This window comes from Scophthalmus maximus, chromosome 10, assembly GCF_022379125.1.
Source record: "Scophthalmus maximus strain ysfricsl-2021 chromosome 10, ASM2237912v1, whole genome shotgun sequence".
Lineage (NCBI taxonomy): Eukaryota > Metazoa > Chordata > Actinopteri > Pleuronectiformes > Scophthalmidae > Scophthalmus > Scophthalmus maximus.
Genome location: NC_061524.1, coordinates 20070628 through 20083347, shown reverse-complemented (window position 1 = coordinate 20083347; position 12720 = coordinate 20070628). Strand labels below are relative to the sequence as shown.

The window sequence follows — 12720 nt, the reverse complement described above, 5'->3', positions numbered from 1 at the left end:
AGAACACAGGCTTCAGTTCTATAAACAGTCTGTGACGATAATTAAATAATACTAATAATAATAATACATTTTATTTATAGAGCACTTTTCATTGCTAAAAGCAATCTCAAAGCGACCTGAATAAGGTCACGTGACCGTTTGTAGCCGGTGAGATGTTCAGACGTGTCTCCTCTGTCGTCCATCCTCAGCGACTACGGCCTGTGCTACCTGTCCCTGAGGACCAGCATCGGCCTGTGGACCGCTTTCCTCTGTCTGCTGCTGGTCGCCACCGACGCCAGCTCCCTGGTCCGCTACATCACCCGCTTCACCGAGGAGGCGTTCGCCGCCCTCATCTGCATCATCTTCATCTACGAGGCCCTGGAGAAGCTCGTCCACCTCGCGGAGGTCTATCCCGTCGACATGCACGGCCAGCTGGACAACCTCACCCAGTACACGTGAGGCTGTGTGTGTGTGTGTGTGTGTGTGTGTGTGTGTGTGTGTGTGTGTGTGTGTGTGTGTGTGTGTGTGTGTGTGTGTGTGTGTGTGTGTGTGTGTGTGTGTGTGTGTGTGTGTGTGTGTGTGTGTGTGTGTGTGTGTGTGTGGTGTGTGTGTGTGTGTGTGTCACCGTGTAAACAGCCTTGATTTAATGTCTGTGGTGGTTTGATGATTAATAATTTTTAATCGCGAGACCATAAACTCTGTTTGTCTTTTACGTATTTTTAACTTGACTCACCTGCAGGTGTCGCTGTTCTCCTCCGGTCAACGTCTCCGCTGACGTCCAACAGATCTGGAGCAACAAGAACTTCACCTCGGAAAACATCGAATGGGATCAGCTGAGTGTGAAGGTCGGACACACGCACACACACAGACACATTCTTCATTTTTATTTTTGAACTGAATATTCTTGACGTGTTAGTTGAACAGAACTGGTGAAGATAAAGAAATTCATGGATTCAAGGAAAAAGAAAAGTCCTGAGGTTTTATTTTCCGTCTGTTGTCGTTCTCCGAGAGAAATTTCCTCCGAGGAAATACATTTTTATTCATGTTTTAATTTCACCTTTATTAAATATAATATCTCAATCTGAGATGAAGCCCAGTGAACCTGCTGAGAGCCCAACAAACGGACTCACTATGTGTTTGGAGGTCTTTAATTTTTCCCTGTTTGATCCTAGCAGCAGCAGCATCTAGTGGACGTCGGAAGAAGTGCAGCTCGTTGACTCTGACGACCTTGTGTGTTTGCAGGACTGTGTGAGTTTACGCGGCGAGTTCGTCGGCTCCGCCTGCGGCCGCGATGGCCCCTACGTCCCCGATGTCCTCTTCTGGTCACTCATCCTCTTCTTCACCACCTTCCTCCTCTCGGCCTTCCTCAAACAGTTCAAGACCAAAAGATACTTCCCCACAAGGGTCCGTCACACACACACACACACACACACACAAATAAGTAACACGGATAAAAGTGACTGTATATGATCGATAATCATCTTTCATTTGCAATATGTCAGACAATAACTAACAGAAACATGTTGGATCTTAATAAAAATGCAGGTTCGATCGACCATCAGCGACTTCGCCGTCTTCCTGACCATCATGATCATGGTGCTGGTGGACTACCTGGTGGGAATTCCTTCTCCCAAACTCAACGTTCCCGACCGCTTCCAGGTAACACCGTCGAGTGGTAGGAAGAAGACGATTATTATATATACATAATATATTATTATTTGATTATCAATAGAGTTGCCAAATCAGTTTTCCATCTGTTGACTCATCGATTAATCAACAACGAATCGTAGCAGCTGCAGCAGCAACAAGATGGACTGAGATAAACAATCAGTCAGGTTCTATATATACACACGTGTGTGTGTGTGTGTGTGTGTGTGTGTGTGTGTGTGTGTGTGTGTGTGTGTGTGTGTGTGTGTGTGTGTGTGTGTGTGTGTGTGTGTGTGTGTGTGTGTGTGTGTGTGTGTGTGTGTGTGTGTGTGTGTGTGTGTGTGTGTGTGTGTGTGTGTACATTTATGGATTCTGTGTCTGAGTTAAAGTTAAAGTTTCCCGCTGCTCTTTTCTCGTCCCGTCCAGCCCACGTCGAACACACGGGGGTGGCTGATCTCTCCGCTGGGACCGAACCCCTGGTGGACGCTGCTGGCGGCCGCTGTCCCCGCTCTGCTCTGCACCATCCTCGTCTTCATGGACCAGCAGATCACCGCCGTCATCGTCAACAGGAAGGAGAACAAGCTGAAGGTCAGGACGACGCAGCGACGCGACGTGTCTCCACGTCCTCCCGTTGTACAAACAAGTTATTTAGAAACACGTCAATGTACCATCTGCTAACATGGAGGAGACGGGGCTTATGAGCTATACTGCAGTCAGCCACCATGGGGCGGGGCTTATGACCTTTACTCTAGCCATACACAAGGGGGCAGGGGGCTTATGACCTAAACTGTAGCCATATATTAAGGGTGGGGCTAATAACCTATACTGCAGCCAGACACCAGGGGGAGATCATGCTGATCTGGCGTCATGTCATCCATCTTGGTTCACAGTGTGTTCTGCGCTGGCATGCTTGTCTCTGACTCCGCCCCCTCCCTGTTTGTGTGTGTGTGTGTGTGTGTGGTTGCAGAAGGGTGGTGGCTACCACCTGGACCTGCTGGTGGTTGCCGTGATGCTGGGCGTGTGCTCCATCATGGGCCTGCCGTGGTTCGTGGCGGCGACCGTGCTCTCCATCTCCCACGTCAACAGTCTGAAGCTGGAGTCGGAGTGTGCGGCGCCCGGCGAGCAGCCCAAGTTCCTCGGCATCCGAGAGCAGAGAGTCACCGGCTTCATGATCTTTGTCCTGATGGGCTGCTCCGTCTTCATGACCCCCGCCCTCAAGGTGAGCGCCGCACACAGACCGATATAGTCCACCCCAGCACACACACACACACATTTCCGACTCCTATCATCGTACAAATAACCAGCGTCTCCATGGGAACTGCACCATATCATCGGGCACATAAATACATTAATAATCATCTTCAAACCTCAGCGATAAACAGAATCCCTCCTCCTCTGCCCTCAGTTCATCCCGATGCCCGTTCTGTACGGAGTCTTCCTCTACATGGGCGTGTCCTCGCTCAAGGGCATCCAGGTCGGTTCCTGTCCGTCTGTCCCGCCGCCGCCGTCGTTGTGTTTCAGTGTCGCTAACCGCTAAGTCTCGCTCCGTCTGCAGCTGTTCGACAGGATCAAGTTGTTCGGCATGCCGGCCAAACACCAGCCGGACCTGATCTACCTGCGCTACGTCCCGCTGTGGAAGGTCCACGTGTTCACGCTGGTGCAGCTGTCCTGCCTCATTGTGCTCTGGGTCATCAAGGCGTCCGCCGCCGCCGTTGTCTTCCCGATGATGGTGAGAGCGACGCAGCCGCAGCAGACGCCGCGTCACGTCTCATTACTCCTCCTCTGACGCAGCGAGTCGTCGTCTGCTCTCATCCTCAGGTTCTGGCTCTGGTCTTCATCAGGAAGCTTCTGGACTTCTGCTTCACCAAGCGGGAGCTGAGCTGGCTGGACGACCTGATCCCCGAGAGCAAAAAGAAGAAGGACGACGACAAGAAGAAGAGGGAGAAGGAGGTGAGACGCTGACGCACTGGACACCGTCGCCCTGCACCGCTCGCCTCACTCACTCTCTGTGTCTGTGTTTCCCAGGATGCTCGGCGCCGGCTGGAGGAGGCTGACGATGATCCAGCTTACGACAGAGGAGAAGTCGTGAATTTCCCGATCAAAAGCCTCAAAGGACGGTGAGACGATCACCGAGCTCACCGAATAACACGGAGCCTCGGCCGGCGAGAGTAACGCGCGTGTGTGTGTGTGTGTGTGTGTGTGTGTGTGTGTGTGTGTGTGTGTGTGTGTGTGTGTGTGTGTGTGTGTGTGTGTGTGTGTGTGTGTGTGTGTGTGTGTGTGTGTGTGTGTGTGTGTGTGTGTGTGTGTGTGTGTGTGTGTGTGTGTGTGTGTGTGTGTGTGTGTGTAGAGTGGACCCGTCGGAGGTGAACATCTCCGATGAAATGGCCAAAAGCGGCATTTGGAAATCCGTTTCCATGACGACTGACAGCAACAAAGCTCTGAAGCGCTGCCACAGGTAGACAACTTTTTGGGGTTGATGTGTGGGTTGTGTTTTTTTAGTTGTGATGAGACTGGGGTATTAATGAGATCATTGCTGTGTTTCAGTCTGGAGAAGTTGCCGAGCGTCCAGATCAAAGTGGAGAACAAGGATGGAGGAAGAGTCGTCGACGCTGAGACGTCGCTCTGAGACAACGATGATGCTCTGATCCTCCACCAGGCGGTGCTGCTGAGCTTCTCTGACCTGAGGTGAAAGGTCACTGGAGTACCAATCAGGCTTCACCTCGTCGCTCTTGCCGACAAAGGTGAATGTTTAATTATCTCATCGTTTTATGGTGAATCACGGAGACCCCGCCTCTTCACGGATACTCCGCCTCTGGCAGCAAATATGGCCGCAGCTGATGAAGAAGGCTTCCTGGGGTTCCTGCTGCTGCGCTGTGATCCGTGGATGTAACAAAACAACTGAAGTTTATTTTTTTGTTTAAATTTTGTTCGTGCTTTAATGAAGCTCTTGACCTCCAACCTCTGACCTCTGACCTGCGACAGGTCCGACGTTTTTACTCAATCATCATGCTGATTAAAGGTGCGTGTGTGTGTGTGTGTGTGCGTTTGCACGCGTGCGTTTGCACGCGTGCGTGCATACATGCGTGTCACTGCTGTGCCTCACCTTGTTGCCTGCCGACTGAATGATGTCATACAATCTTTAATAATAAAATCAGTTTGTTAAAGACGATCAGAGTTTGATGAAGATGAAGATCTGAGTTCAAGAGTCATATTCATATTCGTGTACGGTTTGAGCAATGTGAGCGTGAAGAGAACAAACAAAAATTCATTAATAATTCTTCAGATTTATTTCTGAAATTTGCACAAAGACAAAACTTAACAACTGAAACTCGTCAGAGGCATCACAACAAAAAACACTTAATCACTTGTAGCAAAATAAAATAAGAAAAAAAACACTTATGATAAATATTAAGCAAAGATAATTCACAGAGATAAAATGAATGAGTCAGAAGAGTGATGGTAGAGATGACAAACTATAAAAGCCTGTTCCACAAAACTGATCCTGGATCTGTAGATCTGATCCAGGACCTGATCCTGGATCTGTAGATCTGATCCTGGGTCTGTAGATCTGATCCTGGGTCTGTTACAGCACGTTGAACATGATGAGCAGCAGCAGAGTCACTGACCCTGGAGCTGAGACCTGTGATCCTCCTGCAAACAAAAGTTTACTGTTAATACTAGTAGTACTGTGATTCATAAAGTACTGTTATTAATAAAGTACTGTGATTCTTAAAGTACAGTTATTAATAAAGTACTGTGATTCATAAAGTACTGTGATTAACAAAGTAAGGCTATTATAAAGTACAGTGATTAATAAAGTAAGGTTATTAATAAAGAACTGATTAATAAAGTACAATTATTTAAAATGTACTGTGATTATTCAAGAAAAGTTATTAATAAAGAACTGATTAATAAAGTACAGTTATCAATAAAGTGCAGTTATCAATAAATCAAAGTACTGTGATTGCTGCTGCGTCTTTCACCAGTGTAAACAAATAAAGTTTTTTTTCTTTCATAAACATTGACTGCAAATTTTATAATTTACAGCTCAAAGTATTAAAGAGTTTATTTTAATTTTTTGACTTAAGTTTGGTCTAACTTATTAAACTCAACTTGACATGTAATAAGCCGACGTCTCACAATTTTGCATAATTTTCTTGATGGTACACAAATATACTTTACTTCAGTAAAGTATCCGACTGGTTCCAGTCATAACCTAACTTCAGGAGACTAGGCGCTGTGAACACGCAGCGACAGTCATGACTCCGCCCCCCCCCTCACCGCTGTGCAGCAGCATCTTCTCGGTCACCGTCAGCGATCCGTTGTGCGGCGCCGGTTCGATCCGAAGTAGTTGACACATCAGAGGGTAGATGTGGACGCTGTCGAACGGCTCGGACAGGAAGTTCCTCCTGAAGTCAGGCCCGAAGGCCCTGAAGATGGTCTTCATGTCCATCTCCCCGTTGTGGTAGCCGTGGTCGCCTTTGTTGACGTAGACGATGAACCTCTGGTGGGACGAAACGAAGAAGAGGAAGCACAATTACAAACCGAGGACTCGTCTGAGATCCGATCACTGACACCTGACCGACGGTTCCAGGGGTCACTCACAGAGTTCAGGTTGAATCCCAGATCTGCGACGACCACGATGGGAGGCAGCCGCTCACTCTTGCCGAGATGGAAGCTCTCGGGAATCTGGTCTTTCCTGTAGACTGTCAGGTTGGGCGCCTTGGACAGCGCATCGAACACCTCCTGCTCCTTCCCTGGCCGTGGCGTCAGGATGCCGAAGCCGCCGTAGTCGAGGATCTCGAAACTGGCGAGCTTGAGTAGATTCAGGTACTTGTTGAGGATGATCTCTTCCACCTGTGGCCGCTTCTTGACGGTGGTCATGCCGTGGTCCGAGGTGATTATGACGTTCAGGCTGTCGTTCAGTTGATGCCGATCGATGGCCTCCCTCAGGTAACCGATGGTGCGGTCGATCTGCCGGACGATCTCCTTCCTGTCCGGGTGATCGGGGCCCTTGGCGTGGCCCACGTTGTCCGGCTCGCCGTAGTACAGTGTCACCAGGTCGAAGTCTTCCTCAGTGAACCAGCTCATCACCGTGTCGATGTTCTGACGCCACTCGGTCTCGTTGTCGTCCGGGTGGTCCAACGGCTCCACCAGCACTCGGTCCACCGCCTGCCCGCTGTAGTTGGCGCCACCTCCTGGGAAGTGGAAGGAGGCAGTTTTCCGCCCCTGAAACACAAAGAACCAAAGATCAGTTTGGTTCCGTCTCAGGACCAGTCGCAGACAGACCGAGATACGTTTGCCCGGACAGCGGCGACGACTCACCTGGTTCTGAGCTGTGATCCATAACGGCAGCACTCCGTTGTCCCACCACTCTGATCTGGTCAACGTCAGTTTGTGAGCAACCTTCAGGTTCGTCTTGGCGTCGTACATCATGTTGTGGACGACCTCGTGGTCCTCGACCCACCGGCCTGACGCACAGGAAGCAACATGTCACCCAGAGAAAACCACATGACATCATGACCGCCCCCTAATTTATGGCTGCAGTATAGGTCATAAGCCCCACCCCCTGGTGTCTGGCTGCAGTACAGGTCATAAGCCCCGCCCCCTGGTGCCTGGCTGCAGTACATGTCATAAGCCCCGCCCCCTAATTTATGGCTGCAGTGTAGGTCCTAAGCCCCGCCCCTTGAATATCTGGCTGCAGTATGGGTCATAAGCCACGCCCCCTCCATTTTAGCAGATGGAACATGTTCAATTCAATATAGAAACGGGGCTGAGAGACGTCATGATTGACAGCTGACACTGACTCGCGATTGGTCGAGTGCGTTTGTGGGCGGGGCCTGACTCCACATGACATCGCTCGCACAAGATGGCGGCTCCTGAATCTGAGATTTTTTCGCCTCACATTTGTTCAACTAGAGGAAGTGTTCATGTTTAATGTTTTGGTTCTTTTCTACTTTTCTTCAGAGAACCAAACAACTCTGGATCTCGTATCTCAGTATCTGTTCCCGGATTTAGAATTCATTCTCTTCTTCTTCTTCTTTCCATACGTATCCGACGGCCGGTGAAGGTTTGAAGTTCATGTTTACTACGAGTCGTCCTCGGAAACGTCTTTTCTTTACATCTTCATTTGAGTTCTGTTCTTTAACGCTTAAATAATTCGGTCGATACTTTGACTATGATTCGGAACAAACATCTCCCTCCCTCAGATGAAAGTGTCATTATCCACGACAGTGATGTTAAAGACGATCAGATTATTACTGTAAACCTGCAGTGAGGTGATTTATTGGACCTGAGCTCAGCTCCTGACTAATGATGCACTTTGTCCTCAGATAAGTTTTATTGTGATGGTGGAAAATCATTATCTGACGGTCAACAACACGAGTCACGCCCAGATCAATATCACTCCTTCATGTCATTATAGTTTGATTGGGTCTAGTTTCTGACTCTTTGCCCACAAAGATTTTTAAACTTATTCACACACAACGTGAAACAACTGTTGAATTTACAGAACTGATTGTTTTCTTTTCCTTCAAAAAACCCAAACATCCGTGTTTTTTCCACTTCGTCTTTGAAATGGTCAACAAAAAAATTCCAGATATGAAATTCATCCAGCAAGTTTAACTTTGTTATTTTCCAGAGGTCAGATTTATTACTATTCAAATCTACATGTCAGTTTAACCTCCTCTAACTATTATTAATACTATTAATACTGCCACTGCTTTTACCTGTTGCAGTTCTCAAGGTATTAATACTGTGATATGAATTATGATTTACTTCGAAAACTCATTGAGAGTTTAAAAGATATGATGATTTTTCTATAGGTTAAATTCCACGTGGAGATAATTCATTTTAATTTAACATTCATTTAATTATCTGTGTAAAAAACAACTGAAACATTTCACAGATTTGCTGGTTCTCGTTTCAATAGTTTGAACCGGTTATGATTTTTAAATATGAATACATGATGGATCAGATGGTGACTGTGACTAGTTGATCAGTGTTACCGGTTATGGTGGTGAAGTGGGAAGGCGAGGTCATGGTCAGCATCGGCGGGGTGATGTACTTGGCCTTGACCCCGTCCCGCACCAGCCGGTCCAGGTTGGGCGTGTCCACGTCTTGGTCGTAGTCCCACCTGAAGCCGTCGAACGACACCAGCAGCAGCTTGTGGCCGGCCGCTGCCCCGCAGACCGCCGCCACCAGCAGCAGGAGCTCCAGCCTCTTCGCGCTCATCGTCATCCTCACGTCGCCGACTGACTGCGGCTGAGCGCCGCCCCGGAGAAGGGGAGGAGGCCGTCCCGGAGGAGGGGAGGAGGCCGCCCCGGAGAAGGGGAGGAGGAGGCCGCCCTGGAGGAGGGGAGGAGGCCGCCCCGGAGGAGGACGTCCCGGAGAAGGGGAGGAGGCCGCCCCGGTTGAGGACGTCCCGGAGAAGGGGAGGAGGCCGCCCTGGAGGAGGAGGGGAGGAGGCCGCCCCTGAGGGGGAGGGGAGGAGGCCGCCCCGGAGGAGGAGGGGAGGAGGAGGCCGCCCCGGAGGAGGGGAGGAGGCCGCCCCCGGAGGAGGAGGGGAGGAGGAGGCCGCCCCTGAGCAGGAGGGGAGGAGGAGGCCGCCCCTGAGGAGGAGGGGAGGAGGAGGCCGCCCTGGAGGAGGGGAGGAGGAGGGGAGGAGGCCGCCCCAGTGGAGGGGAGAAGGCCGCCCCTGAGGAGGAGGGGAGGAGGCTGCCCCGGAGGGTTAATGTGTTACCGCGGCTCCCTGATAGAGATCAGCTGACCGGCCCGGGCCGTTATCACAGGTCTGACAAGACAAGAAAAAAGTTCACGTGTTGAATAATAAAAAAAATTACTCTGATGATCATCTGATCATAACATCATAATCATAACATCATGACGTTCATCAAGTCAAATTAATGACTCATCAATCATGTATCTGCACACACACACTCACACACTCTCTCTCTCACACACACACACACACACACACACACAGAAACACGGTTTCTCACACACAAACACTCTCACACACACAGGTTCTCTCTGGTAAACATAATGTTGGGTTAGATGTTGATGAGCCAGTTTATTAATTTGAGTCAATAAATAATTTTAATGTGGACAGATTCGTTCTTAACCTAGAATAATAATAATAATAATAATAATAATAATAATAATATTTGAATCAATGTAAGAAATAAAAACAGATATTACAGTTTTTGCCCTTTGCTTACACACTAAAAACAAATGCTTAGACCAAAGCCTCAATACCTAAACTTCTTGTAGTGTATCTTAAACACAGTGTAGCATACCTTAAACACAGTGTAGCATACCTTAAACACAGTGTAGCATACCTTAAACACAGTGTAGCATACCTTAAACACAGTGTAGCATACCTTAAACACAGTGTAACCATACCTTAAACACAGTGTAGCATACCTTAAACACAGTGTAACCATACCTTAAACACAGTGTAGCATACCTTAAACACAGTGTAATGTTGTATACTAAGTAGCGATGATGTGAAGATGTATTGAAGAGAAGTCCGCCGACACCGTCTTGATTGTATATAAAGGTTTATTACAAAAAGACCAGTATCGATTCAAGCCCTGCAGAGCTTGGAGAGTGTCCGGCCAAAAGGACAACCCTCCCGACTCTTCTTGGGGGTTACATTTATAGGCCCATCGTTGGCTTGACAAGGAACACCTGTCTTCGAATCAAGTTATGCTATATGAGACGTGTAACTTTCAAGGCCAAGTAAAGGAGTGGTAAGGGTCCTTGAAAGACCCCTTGCATAACATTCCAAAGGAAGAGAAGTAAGCCCATATTCCCCTCTGATTCCATATATGGACAAAAAGACACTACAGTAACCATACCTTAAACACAGTGTAGCATACCTTAAACACAGTGTAACCATACCTTAAACACAGTGTAACCATACCTTAAACACAGTGTAGCATACCTTAAACACAGTGTAACCATACCTTCAACACAGTGTAACCATACCTTAAACACAGTGTAACCATACCTTAAACACAGTGTAGCCATACCTTAAACACAGTGTAACCATACCTTAAACACAGTGTAACCATACCTTAAACACAGTGTAACCATACCTTAAACACAGTGTAACCATACCTTAAACACAGTGTAGCATACCTTAAACACAGTGTAACCATACCTTCAACACAGTGTAACCATACCTTTAAACACAGTGTAACCATACCTTTAAACACAGTGTAACCATACCTTAAACACAGTGTAGCCATACCTTAAACACAGTGTAACCATACCTTAAACACAGTGTAACCATACCTTAAACACAGTGTAACCATACCTTAAACACAGTGTAGCCATACCTTAAACACAGTGTAACCATACCTTAAACACAGCGTAGCCATACCTTAAACACAGCGTAACCATACCTTAAACACAGTGTCAACTTTGCACTTTGTTTGTTCTGTAAGACACTTATTGCAAAACACTACACACGTATTCTTACATTAGACACTTTGTTCAAAAACGAAATCTCCTGTTATCATTGGGAAAAGACTCTGTTCAAAATGCAAAGCTCATTTGGCATCAGAGTAAGAGGAGGACAAAGAGAGAGAGGACGAGGACGTGGAAGAGGACGAGGACAAAGACGAGGACCAGATGACATCAGGGCTACTCTGGTGGACCTGTCCATGAGGGAGGCTGGGCAAAGAGTCCCCCCTAACCTCAGTCGCTACACAGTAGCAGCGATAATAAGGACATTCAGACTGGTATATCTTCAAGTTTCTACTCCAGACTGTACCTACTGTATGTGTCACATGATTCTGTATCATATTACAGTATTACTGTACTAACTGTACTATACAAAAATGGGTAATGCTGTGAAGTATATGTAAAGGAATACCATTGTGATGTTACAGTACTGTGTACAGTTTGAAAGTACAGGATGTGAAAAAGAACCTAACCAATGACATCTTGTGGTGGCATTTTCTACAGAATGGTTGGACGACCTGTTCAAGGTGGAAGGGAACAGCTCTTCACTCAACAACAAGAGCTTGCCATCATTGAAATGGTGCGAGAAAATAATGCAATCGGACTTCCTGAGTTGCAACAATGCATAATTGCAAATAGAAATGTATTCAACAACATCAACAGGGTCAGTATTTCTACACTAAGACGCATCTTACAGAAACATAACTTCAGAATGAAGCAGCTGTACAGGGTGCCATTTGAGAGGAACAGTGTCAGGGTCAAGCATCTGCGCCATGATTATGTGCAGGTATGTGTCACTTTACTTTACATACTATACATTGTGATGTGGGAATGAGGGTTCATGCTGCCACCTGCCCTGCCTGTAGCTTGTAGTTGTTGTCTATACTGACCCAACCCAGCCTCTACTTGTGTGAAAATAGACATCGTAGTTACTGTATGTGTTTTCAGTAACACTATTCAATATTTTCTGTTACAGAGAGTTCTGGATTTTGATGGCACCACATGAGTTCATCTACGTGGATGAGGCAGGCTTCAATCTGGCCAAAACCAGGCGTCAGGGCCGTGACGTCGTTGGACAAAGGGCCGTTGTAAATGTCCCTGGGCAGCGTTGGGGAAATATCACCTTGTGTTCTGCAATTAGTGTCCAAGGAGTCCTGCATCACCATGCCACTATAGGTCCCTACAATACAGGACAGATCATTGCATTTCTAGATGCACTACATGCAGTTGTGCAGGACAGACCAGAGCAGCCCAGGTTTGTTGTCATCTGGGATAATGTTAGTTTCCACCGGGCTACTCTGGTCCCAGATTGGTTCAACAACCATAACCATTTCACACTTTTACACCTGCCCCCTTACAGCCCCTTTCTAAATGCAATCGAGGAGTTCTTTTCAGCGTGGTGGTGGAAAGTATATGATCGGCAACCACACGCCCGCATGCCTCTTCTGCAAGCAATGGAAGAGGCATGCGGAGACATTGAGGTGGGATCAATCCAAGGGTGGATTCGGCACACAAGGCGATATTTTCCCCGATGCCCAGCCCGCGAGGTCATCGCCTGTGATGTTGACGAGGTCTTATGGCCAGATCCGAACAGAAGGCGGGATCCATAACAGAAAGCAGAAA

General features: G+C 47.6%; 2 protein-coding genes across 3 annotated transcripts in view; one reads left to right on the top strand and one right to left on the bottom strand.

Annotated features, from left to right (window-relative positions):
* LOC118284898 (sodium bicarbonate cotransporter 3) overlaps positions 1 to 4795 on the top strand; it is a 30163-nt gene extending 25368 nt beyond the window's left edge. For both annotated transcript variants that reach the window (XM_035608074.2, XM_035608073.2), the window contains exons 14-25: positions 189 to 434; positions 719 to 824; positions 1222 to 1383; positions 1525 to 1638; positions 2053 to 2214; positions 2594 to 2845; positions 3032 to 3100; positions 3182 to 3355; positions 3445 to 3576; positions 3652 to 3743; positions 3974 to 4081; positions 4171 to 4795. In XM_035608074.2, coding sequence (XP_035463967.1) covers positions 189 to 434; positions 719 to 824; positions 1222 to 1383; positions 1525 to 1638; positions 2053 to 2214; positions 2594 to 2845; positions 3032 to 3100; positions 3182 to 3355; positions 3445 to 3576; positions 3652 to 3743; positions 3974 to 4081; positions 4171 to 4252 — 1699 coding nt within the window. In that variant the 3' untranslated portion in view covers positions 4253 to 4795. The remainder of the gene's footprint in view (positions 1 to 188; positions 435 to 718; positions 825 to 1221; positions 1384 to 1524; positions 1639 to 2052; positions 2215 to 2593; positions 2846 to 3031; positions 3101 to 3181; positions 3356 to 3444; positions 3577 to 3651; positions 3744 to 3973; positions 4082 to 4170) is intronic.
* Positions 4796 to 4890: 95 nt separating this feature from the next.
* Positions 4891 to 8902, bottom strand: zgc:153896 (uncharacterized protein LOC569930 homolog). Its single transcript, XM_035608076.2, has 5 exons — positions 8634 to 8902; positions 6952 to 7097; positions 6232 to 6855; positions 5908 to 6130; positions 4891 to 5277 (listed from the first exon to the last, which is right to left on the bottom strand). The coding sequence occupies exons 1-5, from the start codon at positions 8863 to 8865 to the stop codon at positions 5210 to 5212; spliced, it is 1293 nt and encodes a 430-aa protein (XP_035463969.1). The 5' UTR covers positions 8866 to 8902; the 3' UTR covers positions 4891 to 5209.
* Between the last annotated feature and the right edge of the window lie 3818 nt (positions 8903 to 12720).

What these genes read in the sequence shown, in the direction of transcription:
- zgc:153896 (XM_035608076.2), bottom strand. Translation starts at nt 8,865, where the DNA reads ATGACGATGAGCGCGAAGAGGCTGGAGCTCCTGCTGCTGGTGGCGGCG. An exon ending in CCACTTCACCACCATAACCG is followed by an intron (nt 7,098 to 8,633) that starts GTAACACTGATC and finishes CCTGTGCGTCAG; the next exon opens with GCCGGTGGGTCGAGGACCAC. An exon ending in GAAGATGCTGCTGCACAGCG is followed by an intron (nt 5,278 to 5,907) that starts GTGAGGGGGGGG and finishes TTTTGTTTGCAG; the next exon opens with GAGGATCACAGGTCTCAGCT.